This window comes from Ahaetulla prasina, chromosome 1, assembly GCF_028640845.1.
Source record: "Ahaetulla prasina isolate Xishuangbanna chromosome 1, ASM2864084v1, whole genome shotgun sequence".
Classification (NCBI taxonomy): Eukaryota; Metazoa; Chordata; class Lepidosauria; order Squamata; family Colubridae; genus Ahaetulla; species Ahaetulla prasina.
In genome coordinates this window covers 182,302,387-182,319,291 of record NC_080539.1, presented here as the reverse complement: position 1 = coordinate 182,319,291, position 16,905 = coordinate 182,302,387, and the positions used below count along the sequence as shown (strand labels likewise).

Below are 16,905 nucleotides of genomic sequence, written 5' to 3'. Positions count from 1 at the left end.
ACAAATGTTTCACTTAACAACAAAAACGTTGGGCTCAATTGTAGTGGTAAATTGAGGACTGTTTCCCAAATAGGGATGTGATGTGGCATCTTACAATTTTAAATACTATGAAAGTGAGTCATGGTGTAGTGGTTAAGATGCTGGCCTACAACCCAGGAGATTGTGAGTTCTAGTCCTACCTTAGGCATGAAAACTGGCTGGGTGACTTTGGGTCAGTCATACCCTCTCAGTCCAAGTCACCTCACAGGGTTGTTGTTGTGGGGAAAATACAAGAAGAAGGAGTATTATATATGTTCACCACCTTAAGTTATTAAAGGCAGCTTATAAAAAAACAACCATGCAAAAACCAAAGTGGGTTAAATTCAGTAGGTGGCACGTTACCCACCCCAACATTTCAGAGATCAGTAGCAAATTGAGATGGTAAGGCTGACAGAAGGTTTGATTATAACTCTGCAGATTGATGTTCTTGCTTAAACTTTTTGGGGAAGACTAATCTCTAGCCCAGCTAATTTGGACAGACAGATACCAGTCTTCTTGGAAGAAAGAAATAATGGATGACCTGTTTCAGTGTGGGCTCACCTGCCAGTCTGTATTTGTAATGGAATGTATGAATGACCTTGGCGAAAGAGAGGAGGAGATGCTGCCAAGGAAACAACCAGACAAGGGGGGCAGAAACCCCCTCCCCTCGCTTAAGGGTCAGATAAAGATGTTAGGAAAGACTCTCCTAATGGATAATCTTAAAAGTGGAGGCAGGACGCTTGTGCCTTCAGACTTGCAAGATTCTGTTAATGTGGCCTTACAATAAGGCATAAATTAGTTCATCTTGGTGTGTTTTTTGTCTGGTTTGCCTTTGAAGGCTGACAAGTAGAGAATTTTAGATCTTGATTTACCAAAATCACAGAACTGATATCTCCCATCTCTTTGAGCTCATGAACCCTCCTTTTGCAATTTCTCAATATTTACATCATTTATTAATTCTATCTCATAGGATGGCATATGGGTAGATATTGTAGTATTTCTTCCTAAGAGCATTTATGTATTTAGCAGTAGCAATAGCACTTAGACTTATATACCACTTTACAGTGCTTTACATCCCTCTCTAAGACTCAGCATATTGCCCCCAACAATTTGGGCTCTCATTTTATCCACCTCAGAAGGATGGAAGGCTGAGTCAACCTTGAGCCTGGTGAGATTTGAACTGCCAAATTTCAGACAGCCGGCAGTTAGCAGAAGTAGCCTGCAATACTGTACTCTAACCACTGCACCACTGTGGCTCCTATTTGCTCAAACATTAACATTAAGGCAGTAGCACAGATACTCTTGTCCTATCTATCACTTTTGGAAGACATTTAATATCCCTTTCAATTACAGCTCTTCACACTGCTCTCATATGGCCCCATTTTTAAAAGTCTTTTCAATTGCCTATTTATAAAACATCTTTGATCTCCATCTTCAGTCCAAACTGATGCCAGATCCAGCTAGTCATTCATTCAGTAAGAAGTACTTCTATACATATTTAAATATAAATACACCAGGACTAGAAGCGGCAGTGGCAACCAACTCAGATGATTTAGATGGATTAGATTAATTCTTCGGGGATAAGGCTATCAATGACTATTAGTTATGATAAGTGTGTGTTGCTTCTTGTATTAGAGTCAGCATGCCTTTAATACCAGTCACTAGGGAGTAGAAGAGGATTATTAAATTCATGTCTAGCTTACAAACCTCCCATAAGCATTTATTTGGAATCAGCATGTTCCTAATATCCAGGTGATTTTGAAATGCAATACCCAAGTTTTCACATCTTGTTTTTATCTAGGAAGAAGCCAATACATACATTCCTTTGATATTTTTGAGGAATTCATCCAGGGAGTCTTTGATATTCTTTATTGTTATGTAGATCCATACAGATCTATGTTGGTTATCAAGGGGCATTTGAATTAGTTCTGCATAATTATATTCTCATATCTGAAATTGTGCCTAAAATGTTAGCTGATCAATCTTTTTTATTACCAACTGTTACCCACACGAATACACAGCTCATAGGCCATTTCTTTTAATGCTAGCTTGAAGTCAGATTAGGTGAGGAGAAGTATTTTATTCAAGCTTAGCAGGTTTGGTGAACTTTGGCTGTCTATTAGTTTCAACTTCATTTTTCATCAATTCTGATGCCTACATCTTTCAAGTGTAGCTTTTGGACTGATCACATATTAGTATAGCACAGTAATAAAAATAACTAAAATTTATTAATAAATGTCTGGAAAATTGAATCATGGCAACTGGATTTATTTTCTTGTTAGTTTAAGATATTTTGCTGTGTTAATGAAACTAATGTTCTGTTATTTTGACTGAGAATCCTTATCAACATATTGCTATACACTTTGGGGGAGTTTGAAGTGGGCTGCAGCCTGGAGAGGGGGAGACCCCTGGACTAGAAGACCTCCAAGGTCTCCAACTCTGCTATTCTGTTAAACATATTTTAATACTACTGCTGATAATTGTACATCTACCATTCTGGTACCTAATGTAATTCTTGTATCTAGTATATCTAGGTACCTAGTATCATTCTTGATGCTGAATCTGATATATTCCTTGTGCTTTTATGTTCATGGCTGTTACTGCTCCTCCTATAATAACCTTAAGAACATTCTAGTTCTTCCAACAGGCAGTTTGTGAATGTATTCGTTAGGAATTTGTAACATTCATATTTGCATAGTGAAGCTTTAAAGCAAGAATGCTAAACCTGTTTTGCAGCCAGGGGCTACACTTTTTTCCTTTAAAAAAAAAAAAAAAAGCTATTTGGAGTCTGCGGCAGATCCTGATGAATGTGTGTGTGTGTAGAAAACTATGCGCTGTAAATGAGCAAATATGCTTCATGTTTCTTTCATAGCTTATAAATTATACAGTACTATCATAGACTACCATTGTTTTCCTCATAAGGGTATTATGTAAAAATACATAGAGGGAAAACCTTTCAGAAACTTTTCTAACATTTTGAAAAATAATACCCAGTTCTTATATGTGTGTGAGTGTGTGTGTGTTTTAACTTCAAAATGTTGGTTTAGCTAAACTGTCTTATTGTATCTGTGTTCTTCTAATGTTTGTGGTTGCCTGGTATTTCTACTTCCATTTTTGGCAGGTTATTTGAGCACATATGAGGGGCCTCTCCCGGGTTGCTTGCCAAACCATTTAGAATAATCTAAGTGACTATCATTGGGCAATGCCCCTTGCTGTGCAGAGTTCTGTTTTCACCATCTACTTTCCTCCTGGCCTTCTGCATCCCGCTGCACTTCCCGAAATCCGCTCTACATAGTCTCACAGCCTTCTAGAGTAGATTTAGAGAGACTCCTTTCTGCTAAAAAAAAATTGTTTTTCTGGTAAAGGGGTACCACCAAATTTTGCCTAAAATTCTGATGAGTATTACATACATAATGATACTGCTTTCCAGTTCTCAGTCTCCAAAAAGCTGATGTGGCAAATGCTTTCCAGCTTAGATGCCTATCAAGGAACTTGGTAGATATATGTTTTATAGCAGCCAAGAAAATACAGCAGAATAAGTGATGAAATTTGTGCCTCTGATTCCTCATCATCTAATGCATTCTGCTAGGTAGCCATTCTTAGAAACAATCATAATGAAAGAGATGATTCAGTGTCAGGTATTATTTATTCATAAAACTGACAGCAAATATGATTTCTTAATTAGGAATGCCTGTAATTGATAAATTATCACCATGACCCCAAAATAGTACAAGAATTTCGGTGGATCAATATATATGCTCACATAATATTATTTTTACTTGTGAACCAAAGAACATTCTTTTCCGGGGATTTATTTCTTTAATTGGTGAGTGGTGGCACGTCAGTTACCCCAGTACCTGGATGAAACTGTCTATTTAGACCCGTTCCAGTCCTGCTTTCAGCCCGGGTACAGCACGGAGATGGATTTGGTCGCGTTGGTTGATGATCTCTGGAGGGCCAGGGATAGGGGCTGTTCCTCTGCCTTGGTCCTATTAGACCTCTCAGCGGCTTTTGATACCATCGACCATCGTATCCTGCTGCACCGGTTGGAGGGGTTGGGAGTGGGAGGCACTGTTTATCGGTGGTTCTCCTCCTACCTCTCTGACCGGTCGCAGACGGTGTTGACGGGAGGGCAGAGGTCAACCCCGAAGCACCTCACTTGTGGGGTGCCGCAGGGGTCGATTCTCTCGCCTCTCCTGTTCAACATCTATATGAAGCCGCTGGGTGAGATCATCAGTGGTTTCGGTGTGAGTTACCAACTGTACGCTGATGATACTCAGCTGTACTTTTCACATCGGGCCACCCCAACGAAGCTGTTGAAGTGCTGTCCCGGTGCCTGGAGGTCGTACGGGTCTGGATGGGGAGAAACAGGCTCAAGCTCAATCCCTCCAAGACAGAGTGGCTGTGGATGCCGGCACCCCGGTACAGTCAGCTGCAACTGCGGCAGACTGTTGGGGGCGAGTCATTGGCCCCAATGGAAAGGATGCGCAACTTGGGTGTTCTCCTGGATGGACGGCTGTCTTTTGAAGACCATTTGACGGCCGTCTCCAGGAGAGCCTTTTACCAGGTTCGCCTGGTTCGCCAGTTGCACCCCTTCCTGGACCGGGATGCCCTATGCACGATCACTCATGCTCTCGTGACATCTCGCCTGGATTACTGCAATGCTCTCTACATGGGGCTTCCCTTGAGGAGCACCCAGAGGCTCCAGTTAGTCCAGAATGCGGCTGCGCGGGTGATAGAGGGAGCCCCTCGTGGCTCCCATGTGACACCACTCCTGCGCAGACTGCACTGGCTGCCCGTGGCCTTCCGGGTGCGCTTCAAGGTTTTGGTAACCATCTTCAAAGCGCTCCATGGCTTAGGGCCGGGCTACTTACGGGACCGTCTATTGCCACCGATTGCCTCCCACCGACCCGTGCGCTCTCACGGGGAGGGACTCCTTAGGGTGCCGTCCACCAGGCAGTGTCGACTGGCGACACCCAGGGGAAGGGCCTTTTCTGTGGGGGCTCCCACCCTCTGGAATGAACTTCCCCCAGGACTCCGCCAACTTCCTGACTTTCGAACCTTCCGCCGCGAGCTTAAAACACTTCTTTTTATTTGTGCAGGACTGGACTAGAATTTTAATTTCAAATTTAATTTTAATGGGGTTTGTATCATTTTAATTATAATTTTAAATTTTGGCCTATTTAAATAAGTTTTTTAATTTAGTGTTTTACTTTGTATTATATTTGTATTTTTATCGGGCTGTAAACCGCCCTGAGTCCTTCGGGAGATAAGGCGGTATAAAAATTTGATTAAATAAATAAATAAATAAATAAATAAATAAATAAATAAATAAATCAGTACGCAATCACCCTTTGTTCAAAAAGGTGATGTGTTTCTTTCCCTTTTCATGCTCCAAATGATATTGCAAAATGGTTCAGTTTAAGAGCATCTATGCTTGATCCAAGGTCACAGAGCAAATATCATGATTTTTTAGTGATTGTATCTCTTAGCATTGGCAATCCTAGGGTGATGGAGTGGAGAGTGGCCAAAAAGGCAGAGATGGGGTGGGGTGGGGTATTGGTGGGTGGGAGGAGTTGAATGAAGGCATATATATACAAGTCCCAGGATAATGATAACAAGATCATTATTTCAAGGCAGTTGAAATGTCCTTATTGTTGTGGGCAGGCTACTAAGTGCACAAATTTTGATCACATACCATGGTGTATTGCAATAGCCATAACTTCAGGGACTGAGTGTAATTGAGTAATGTCAAATGGCTGCCAAACAAATGGTCATTATCCCAGGACTACCTGTATTCAAATGAGTTTCTACCACCATCTGGGAAAGTCTAGTGGAGAGGCTACTTTTGGTACTAGTCCCTAGAACTGGAATTTATTATAGCAGGAAATGCATCTCTAAAATGTTTGTTGTTGGATTTTAAATAATGCAAGATGCTTCTCAATGAGTATTTGACTTGAGCAACAACCAATTAACTTAAACAATATTTGTCTTATTTCTGTTCATGTTTGTTCTTTAATGCTTCTTCTTTTTATAGATTATGCCATCAATTTGTTTTGATTAACCGTATTTTTCCCCAAAAAGAGGGTGAAAATCTGGGTGTATCTTATACTGCGAATGTAGCCCCGCCCAGCCTCTCAAACCGAGATTTCAGAGGCTGAAAAAAGCCTCTGAAAGAAGCTTCAGATAAAAAGCCTCAGAAAAAAAGCTTCAGAAAAAAAGCCTTCAAACAGAGCTTCAGAAAAAAGCCTCTAAAAGAAGTTTCAGAAAAAAAGCCTCCGAAACAGAGCTTCTGAAGCTCTGTTTCGAAGGCTTTCAGAGGCAGAAAAAAAGTGTTTTTTGAAATGGAGTTTCAGAAGTTTCAGAGGCTGAAAAAAAAGCAAGGCACAGGGTTCACAACCAAGGAACCTGTTGCTAAAATTCACCTCTGGGAACAGCTGATTGGGGGTATTCCGGGAAACCAATCCACCCCCAATCAGTTTTTTTCTTATTTTCCTCCCCAAAAACTAAATTTATACTCCAGTGCATCTTATAGTCCAAAAAATATGGTAGTTCTTATTAATATTTATTCATTGTGCTAATTTGTTTGCACTGTAAGAGATATTGGAACTGACTTGAGAAATGGACATCAGGGTGAAAATAATCTAATAATAAATCATGCCAAATGGTGCTTCCTAAGAACTGGAAATACTAACTCTTCCCCTGTTAGCTGCAGGTAGAATTACAATTTGGGCATGCATTTCATTATTTCATCTCTATAATGTTGATATATTCTACTTTCAGTGGGGGTCCTCCTCTTTACTGCCACCATCTGTATACTACTTTTGTCATGCCCTTTAACTAGGTGAAATGATGTATCATAGGGTCTGCATCCAAAATCCAGGACTCCTGAGGAAATGAAATTGGGAAAGATGTTGTTGCTTCAGTGCTATTAGCTGCCACTATGTTTGCAGTCTGCTGTTGTAGTCATGTGATCTTCATTTTCAACATTCCATAACAGTTTCCCAGCCACTCTTGCAATCCCTCACTCTTTCCTGCCCTACTGAAGCAATCACTTATCTGTCTGTTAGAAAGGGAATGGAAGGAAAAGAAGGAAGGACGGGAGGAAGGGAAGGGAGGGAGGAAGGAAGGAAGGAATCTCTGCACATCCTTCCTGGCCCATGTCACTCCTCTGTGCGCCCCCTGACCTCTGCTGCCCTATCACATGCCTTTCCAGACCCACACTTCAACCCCACATGCCCTCCTTGAACAGTGTCACATAGAAGTTTCAAGCCTTTTCTGATTGCAAGGCACCTCTTTTGTAACCCCGTTCACTGTCCCCAAACTGTGCCCCTCCCACACCTTTCTCAACCCATGTGGCATCTCTTGGGCACCCCCACATACCATTTCCAATTTGCATCCCCACGTGTTATCGCTGATCTGCACAGCACTTCTTACTCCAAAGCACCACCAGATACTCTTCCTAAACAGGGTATTGTATTGTGTTATGCCAAAATGACCAAACATGCATCATGACATCACCACATAAGCTCCATCTTTTCATAGTTGCATTACATTGTCATATACAATTTTTGTTAAAGGCAGGTTGTATTGCAAAATTGTATATGACAATGTAATGCAACTATGAAAAGATGGAGCTTATGTGGTGATGTCATGATGCATGTTTGGTCATTTTGGCATAATCATGATTAGGAATGTATGCCTATGGTTGCAGTGGTGGGCAATTGCACTTTGCAGTTTTGCTTAAAAGCAGCATCGTGTGTTCTTAGATATTGTTATGTTGCACATTATTATCTTTCTGTTATCCAAATATTTATTTATTTATTTATTTATTTATTTATTTATTTATTTATTTATTTAATCATATTTTTATACCACCCTATCTCCCAAGGGACTCAGGGCGGTTTACAGCCAGATAAAAAACATACATATAAATACAAAATAAAACATCACTTAAAAAACTTATTAAATAAGGCCGAATATTTAAAAATAGCAATAAAAGTAATAAAACCCCATTAAAACCAAATTCAAAATTTAAAATTCTAGTCCAGTCCTGCGCAAATAAATAGATGTGTCTTAAGCTCGCGGCGAAAGGTTCGAAGGTCAGGAAGTTGGCGAAGTCCTGGGGGAAGTTCGTTCCAAAGGGTGGGAGCCCCCACAGAAAAGGGCCTTCCCCTGGGTGTCGCCAGTTGGCACTGCCTGGCCGACGGCACCCTGAGGAGTCCTTCCCTGTGAGAGCGCACGGGTCGGTGAGAGGCAATTGGTGGCAGCAGACGGTCCCGTAAGTAACCTGGCCCTATGCCATGGAGCGCTTTGAAGATAGTTACCAAAACCTTGAAGCGCACCCGGAAGGCCACAGGTAGCCAGTGCATAAAACATACATTGAACTTTTTTAATAAACCATCCCCACTTCCCTAAAGCTTCAACATTTGGGTACAGGGAGACTGTTAGTAATAATAAAGCGGATGGCGTTTGGGATCTTTTGCTCTGCCTCTTTTACTATAACAGATTGCGGTTATAGTCAAGTAGGCTACCATTCTTTGCAATATTCTCCCCGTAATACATCTGACTGTGGTGTACTTCTGATATCCCTAATATATCTCTTCATCCAGACTTTCAAGGTTAGCACGAGTTTGCTTACACTACTCTTGACGTACCTTTCTATTTTGGGGGTATGATCAAATAAATAAAGAGTATACACATACATAAAAAATGTATTTTCCCACTCATTGGATAAACAGAATTTTTACACAGCAGGCTTCTTCTCTTCCTTGAAGCCCAAACTAGTTGATATAAATGGAAGACTTCGTTTTGAAGTACACTGTTGTTAGGGACACCCATCATTCAGATTGTTTATTGTTTTAAAACCATTGATGTTTTCACTACTGGCAAAAGAGTTAAACGGATCAAGGTTCAGTGAATCCCAGTAATGATTCAGTAAGGTTGGAAAAGGTCTCTTTCAAGCTGAAAAAACGAACTGCCTATTAAGCTACAAAACTTCAGCAAATAAAATCCAATCATTAACTCGGCTCCATTGCAGCCGTTTTCTTTGTTACAAGGGGAGCATGAAAAAAGCAGCCTCTTTAGGAAGTCATAAAGGGAGTTAAATCCTCCCTCAGTTTAATAAAGCTGGAGGGCAAGGCGTACTGTTTGCCATGGGTTTGTCAGAAGCTATAGAATTACAGCCAGACCCCATGCAGAAAGCTGCCTGTTGACTCTGATTTTTCTAGAGCTCCCCAACAGGCACATTTGACTTCAATGGACAGGAAAGGGGGAAAATGCTCTGATTGTACATTTCTTTCAGTCCTCTGGAGGAGTCTGACTAGTGACGTGAAAGTAGAAGCGATCAGGGGAGAAATTGTTTTAAATACATTCTGAGAAGTCAGCTGAAGTCAGACTGTCAAACCAGTGAACTTCCTAGAAATGGTTGGAAGGCTTTGCTACGATTTTCAAAGGCAGGAGAAAAGTTCTATTGCCTGAATGATGGACCCCACAATCAAATGTGCTTTATCCCAAACCTATTTGTGTTCCAAAACACAGGAGAAGAAACAGAAGCCTACTTTTTAACCCAGATCTTGCTACTCCAGTGAATGAAGTTCAGAGGAGAACATCAAAGAAGTATGAAGCCTGCAGGTACCAGCACAGAGATTTCCTTGTTCAGCAATATCCTATCAGCATATTCCTTCATCACAGGTATTCTTCTTACGCTTATTGTATATCTGTTGAATGTTTTCCTGAAGGGTATCTCTGCAATAGTCCTCTATTTTTCATCTCATGCCTCTTAGTTATATTTCTGGAGAGAACTAAAGGAAAGGAAAGATGCTTTGTTCGTATTTATTATTGTATGTAATTTCTAATGATCTGCTTTTGGGTATGAAATGATAGGAATTGTGATCCAAGTGGAACACAAGAACTACTTCAAAAAGAGGAAAACAATGTGGCATGGTTAGGCAATTTTGTTTTCAATTCCTGATCAAAATTAGCATATGGTGAGAAAATGTTAGAATAAAATTTGAATAAAATACATCTCCAGATTTTTTATCCCATAATGGAGGTAGTTTTGGGATACCTGAAATTCAGGTGAAATTTAAATTAAACTTCCCAATACATCCCTTGTCATCCTAATTATGCATTTATTGTATCATTAGTGTTTGGAATAGCACAATTTTATCTAAAGCTTTATTTTTTTTTTTTTTTTTATTCAAAAAGTTTTTATTAGTCAAAAAAGGTTTATACAAATACATATCAGGTATGGTAAATTTTCAGTTTTCTTATCTAAAATAAGAATTTTACTCAAATTTTTTAACACATACAACAGCCATATGGCAAGCAGGTGACACGAAGTAGCTAAGTTTACAAATTTTAAAAACGTAATAAAGAAGAGTCAAGAATAAACAGAATATCGTACAAAAGAGAATAAGGAAAACCAACACAATCCCAAATATCTTTATCACTTCCTAGTTTTGGATCTCAGAACTCTGGGTTCAGCCTGACCCAACTCCAGGGCCGCAACAGCGGCAGCCGCTCGCCCATGATCTATAACCTCCTTCTTCAATTCCTGGATCATCTGATTCCAGGAGGCTTTGTGTTCCTCCACATAGGCCGTAGCCTCCATAATTGTACTGATTTTTTCGTAATGCCCTCCCGGAAAATCATCAATCCCTCTGGCATCAGCCATCTGAAGCCCACTCCTTCTGGTACAATTTGCTTGACAAAAATAATATTTCTTTCTTTTTCACGCACCTGTCTGGGAATCTGCCTCAGAATGGCTATCTCCCTGCCCCTGTAAATCAGTGCCCCACTCCTATGTTTTCTAAGAATTTCATCTCGCCTCTTCTCACAAATTTGACATGAACCTCTCTGGGAACTGCATGCGTGCGTGCATATTGCGAATTAACTCTATAAACTCGATCCACATCCCAATTCATGAAATCAACACCTCTCCCAAGAAATTCTCCCAACAATTTAGTCACAACATCTCTCAAGTCTTCTTGGTCCACTTCTTCCAAATTTTGAAACCTAAGGAAATAAAACATTTTATCCATCTGTAGTCCAAGCACAGCATTGCCTGTCGTCTCCTCTCTTTTCTGCACTGCCCGCATCTCACCCTCCAAACCTTCCACTTTCTGCTTGTTTTCTGCTGAAACTTGTTGAGTATCCTTTAAATCCTTTTGGATAGTCACAATTTCTGCTCTTATTTCATCCAATTTCTTGTCCATATTAGATAACTTTTCCAAAATTCTCCATCTCTCCAGCAGTTGGTCTCTGACCTTTGCCATTAAGGAAAAAAAATACAAAATCCTCAGGCAGGCACAGTATCCTTGTAATTTCCTCCGGATCCACCAGGGGCACTCACAGGAGCAACGAGTCCAGAGTACAGTTAGTCAACCAGGAAGTCAAGGGAAGTGATGTCATCAAAATTCTCATAGTGAAGGCGGAAGCTGGACGCCACCACTGTTCCCCAGAAGGAGGGGGGGCCTCAAACCTTCCCTCCTAAATTTCTCCATCACCTCTTCTCTCCAGAGCTCCACAAAACCGGTAATCTTCTTATTTTAAGTTCTCCTCTCTCCAGAATAACTCGTGCTCCTTCCAACCGCAGGGGAGAAAAAACCCCCCCGCACTCCGGAGCACTCCACTCACGTTTACCGATATTCCCTTCCCTTCTCCTCCTCAATTCTTCTCCGTTCCCTGTTCACCACCAGGCTGCTGCAGTTATAAATCCAATGCCCCGGTGTCACCGGGCACAGCGGCCCAGGCGACGACCAAAATAATGGCCGCGGCCTGTGGCCTCCAAACCCCGCCAAGCCTAGGACGCGCCAGCATCGGTCCCCACAGTCCTGTATGTCGGCTGGGAGACCCCTGGCGAGCCGTCCGTGCGGCAGGTGTCCTTTTCGGAACACCTGGCCCCTGAGGGCCTCGGCGGCGGCCGGATTCGGGCGCTGGAGGCAGGAGAAGCCTTCCAGACGTCCGTTGCCGCTGGACACCGGAAGTCGTCTCCCATCTAAAGCTTTATTATGGTCCTATCAGACTGTTCAACTTGCTATTATCACTAGAGATTTAGCTCCTCACAACTTTAGTATTCATTATTGTTTTTTTCACAGGGATACATAGAGAATATGAACTTTCTATTGTGTAATCTGAGGAGTTAATGGCCACATGTATTTTCTCTGCTGATTAAATTAGTTTTATTTCAGTAGATGTTCTTTTTAAAAATAAACAATTCCTAGAGTCACCGAGTTTATATTTTTGTATATTTGTTATATTGTAACAAAGTATACAAGAATCTTTCCATTCTCTTCCCAGGGACTTAAGTTTGAAAGCCTCTCACAGTGTGGAAATGAAATATTTTTTTCTGTGCTCCTTCTGATCTTTGATTCTACCTTAAGAAGAAAATGAAATCATTTTTTGGTCCTTTAGAATAGTGGTTAATAATGATGGTAATAGTAATAATAGTATCTAAAATATTTGAGTGAAAAAGAGCAGCTGTTATAATTCCGAATTAGCTAGTTCTTCAGCTGCAAGAGAAAATTTAACTTATATTAAGATATTTAAATAATATTTTAGTAAAAATTGTCTTTTTTGTGCCTCTGAGTCAGTATTGACTTTTGTTTACTGCCTTGATATGTCCCTGGGGTTTTCTTGGCAATGTTTTGGAAATTGTTTGCCCTTACCTCCAACACAGTGGTTCATTTTATAGAAGATGTGAGCCATGTATTCATGCTAATCACTATATTTCAATCTTGCAATGTTCTTTAACTGAAGACTGGAAAGCAATTAGTATATAGTGGGTCTGCGCATATGCTTGTGCAAGTAATTGCCAGGATTGTATTATTGGGCAGCAGTACTTTAAAAAAAGTAACGATATATAAACTATGTCTAAAAATTATTTGTGACAATGACAGGCATATGAGTGAAGATTTAAACTAAGTATTTTACTGATGAATGAGCAGCAACAGACCAGTTAGGTATCTCAATGGAAGTTATAGAGAGGTGTAGGGTAGCTTAAGTACTAAGACCACATTCTAGAATGACAAACCAGTCTCTCAGTCCCTTTTTTGTGCATGTGACAATAATTCCCCCATTAACTAATGTGGTAAGATGCTGCATATTTACCACAGATATAATCTTCATTTTGAAATAGTTGGCTTGCTTGCCTTTATGTTCCTGGGCTGAATTCAAGCTGCTGGTCTTGATGTAAAAGGTTCTACACAATTTGGGGCCATTATACATAAAATAAGATCTCTACATGTGCTGCCTTACATCTGCAGGCTGCAGAGGCTTGTTTCATATTGCCAATAGTTGACATACAGTGCAGGTTGACAGGAGATGGCTCTTTTCCGTGGTGTCCTCTGAATATAAAGTGCTTGATCCCAGGAGGTACATTAAGCATCTAGGAACTGATATTTCTTCTATTGTGCCAATGACTGAGTGATCAATGTAATCTAGGATTTTGACTGTGTTTTATTTTTTTTTCTAGTGTACTTACCATTGAGCTTTTTAAAATTTGCACTGCTATTCATTTACACATTCTATAAAATCTATATCATGTTCTGCTATTACATTTGTGAGACTAGATTTAATTCCTTGGTTTTGCTTTTGAATACAAAAATTATTGGACAGCTGCTTGGTGCAGGGGCTACAGCAGTTGCTTGGGGAGCCAGTATAGGGCCTACAGGCATAGAGTTACCAGATGTCTAAATAGACAAAGGCAGACCTGGAAAATTGGAATAGAGGACACTGTTTAACTTTCTTGGCATCCATGACAAAAATTATAAACTGGAAAAAAATGTACTTAGGCCAATATATATACATACATACATACATATATATATATATGTGTATATATATATATATATATATATATATATATATATATATATATATATATATATATGAAATTATTTTTGCAGCATTAGAAAGACTAGTTTTTAAATCATAATATTTGTTCAACAAATCTTTATTTTTAAGACCATATGCTAGCTATAATATAGAATTGAAGATGTGCTTTTCAAATTTCACAATAGAAACGCATGACAAATCATGTGACTATAGCAATCATTGATTTGAAGGGGCTGGACTGAAGCCAATTGCTGGAATCAGGAAACAAATTAAATAGTATAAATCTAGGAGTCTGTTGATGGATGATGGATACAAAGAAGGGTTGTTTACAAGGTTATAATACATTGAAAGTTGGAATGTGAAAATAGTTACTCAAAAAACTGGACAGTATTTGATAGAGGACTTGAAGACACAATAGAGGACATGTCCTCCTTTTGCTGGTAACCTTATACAGACATTCTGAGGACATTAAGGTAATGGCAGCTGCTGCAGCTCTTTCACCAAGCAATTTTCTTATCAGGGCTAGGTGATCACTCTCCACCAAATTAAGGTCCTTTTGGAAACAAAAATGCTGTTGACAGACAGTTCTCCTAGAAGTGTTCAAAACATTCTTTTTTTTCCAGATTTTTTTTTGAAAATAAACCACATACAAATCATTTTTGGACAAGATATCAGTCAGGTACATAATTAAACATAATTCAAATTTCACCCCCCCCATTGTATCATTTATCCAATATATTTCCCTTTCCCTCTTAATATTTTATTATTTGCACATTTCTATCGTAAAATCTGTTCCTTCCCCCTATCCTGAAATAGTGTTAAATCAAGTCTAATCCCCACATTTTAACCCCCTTTCTTGCCCTTCCCTTCTTCATTAAAATATTTATCCCCAACACAATTTCCTTCAATCACCATCTATAATCCTTACATTCCACAAAATATAACAATAATTGTCCCTAGTTTCATCAAAAAGAAAGAAAAAACCCATAACAAAATACAATAAAGTAAAAAAATAGAATCTAAAGAAATTTTCTCTTGCATTTCATCAATTTCAAAAAGTTCTCCCATCACCAATAACAATTTCCAAATTATCCATTTTTAATAAAAAAGCAAAATAGAAAGAAGCAATCATTTCTTATTATTCAAAGAAAAAATTCCATGCTTATATTCAAATATTCTATTGGGAGTTATATCTTCAATTGTTTCAATTTCATTACTTGTGCTTAGAAAATTTCAACATAAAAGAGACAAAATAAAATCTAAAGAAATTTTCTCTTACATTTCCCCATTTTCAAAAGGATCTCCCATCACCAATAATGATTTCCAAATTATCCATTCTTAATAAAAGAGCAAATTAGAAAAAAGCAAACATTTCTTATTATTAAAAAAAAGAAAAGAAAAAAGAAAAGAAAAGAAAGAAAGAAAGAAAGAAAGTTCCATACTTATATTCAAACATTCTATTGGAAATTTTATCCTAAATTATTTAAATTTCATTGCTTATACTTAAAAAATTTCATATTTTCTTAATTTAAATTTCTTAACACTCCTTTCCCTCTATTCTCACCATTTTTATAATCCTCTAATAATCTTTATTACAGGCTTTAACCTTATTTTTAATATCATAGATTTTATATTCTTCACTAGAATTGCTGCTAGCTACTTTTGTTTTTAAAACATTGTTAATATTTCAATTCTGTAATTATCTCTTGCTATCTTGCTTAAATGTCATTTGAGTCTCTGCTTATTCTTTGATGTTATAAATCTTAAAAATCAGCCATCTGGTTACAGAGTTCTCTCTTAAGCTGTCTTGCAATCGCAAAAACATATCCATCTTCCTTGGAACTGTCCTGAGATCACAGAAACATTTCCATGTCGTATTTCTTCCTCTGCCTCTATACGTCAATCTTTAGTCCACAGTTACAATTGTTAATATTTCAGTTCTGTAGTTATCTCTTGCATTCTTGCTTAGATGTCATTTGAATCTCTGCTTATTCTTTAATGTTATGAATCTTGAAGGTTAGCCATCTGGTTACAAAGTCCTCTTCTATCTTGTATTTCTTCCTCTGCCTCTAGATGTCAATCTCTATTCTACAGTTACAATCCACAATTACAAAGTATCCATTTTGTTTCTATATCATCACACCTTTTCTTTGTTTCAAATTGTTTCTTTTTTTCCAGATTTGTCCCATTGTAATAATTTCTTTATATTCCTTTACATCCAAATTTATAGAGATTAGAGGAGCTTGTAGGTATTCAATTAAAATCAATTTAAAGTCTTCTTTAAATCCTTTTTTCTCTACTTCTTCCTCTTACATATAATCTTTAAATAATCAATAAAAATTCCAAAATTCTCCGAAATCTGTTTTAGTTGTAAAAAAAACAAACTTATTTTCCTCTATTTAATTGGGGCTCTAGACATCGATTCCAAGCCCACTTTTGTCAGAATTTAGGTATTGTTTCATTTATTTCCTTCCGTTTTCACTTCTTTTTTTATATTCAAAAAGTTTTTATTAGTCAAAAAAAAGGTTTATACAAATACATATCAGGTATGGTAAATTTTCATTTTTCTTATCTAAAATAAGAATTTTACTCAAATTTTTTAACACATACAACAGCCATATGGCAAGCAGGTAACACGAAGTAGCTAAGTTTACAAATTTTAAATACGTAATAAACATTTTTAGATTTCACCCCTGATTGCAGGGAATGGGGAGTCATAGCTGTCAGTGGCAGGAGCAGCCGGCGAGGTGGTAGCAGGCTTCAATCCCTCCCCTGGAGACCTGGGGCCATGCCAGAAGTCTCCTCATTGGGGAGACAGAGAAGCCCTGGCTCGCCCAACCTTGCCACTGCCACCCCCTTCGCCCCTGCCAGTTCTCGCACTGCTGCTTTCCTGTCAGTGGCAGGAGCAGCGGTTCTCACATTGCCACTTCCCTAGCAGTGGCAGGAGCAGTCGGCAGGGCAGAGAGGGCAGCAGCAGGCTGTGGCGGCAGGCCATTCGTGCTGGCTAAGAGGCAGCGGCAGCTCCTCCTCCTGCCAGCCTCACATTCT

General features: G+C 39.0%; 1 protein-coding gene across 4 annotated transcripts in view; it reads left to right on the top strand.

The window, feature by feature from the left end:
• Positions 1-16,905, top strand: part of EVA1A (eva-1 homolog A, regulator of programmed cell death) — a 39,443-nt gene that overhangs the window by 16,413 nt on the left and 6,125 nt on the right. For all 4 annotated transcript variants that reach the window (XR_009155193.1, XR_009155190.1, XM_058184196.1 and 1 more), the window contains exon 2: positions 9,559-9,711. Coding sequence is in view for 2 of the 4 variants with exons in the window: in XM_058184196.1 (XP_058040179.1) it covers positions 9,609-9,711 (103 nt within the window). In the remaining 2 variants the exon portion in view is untranslated. The remainder of the gene's footprint in view (positions 1-9,558; positions 9,712-16,905) is intronic.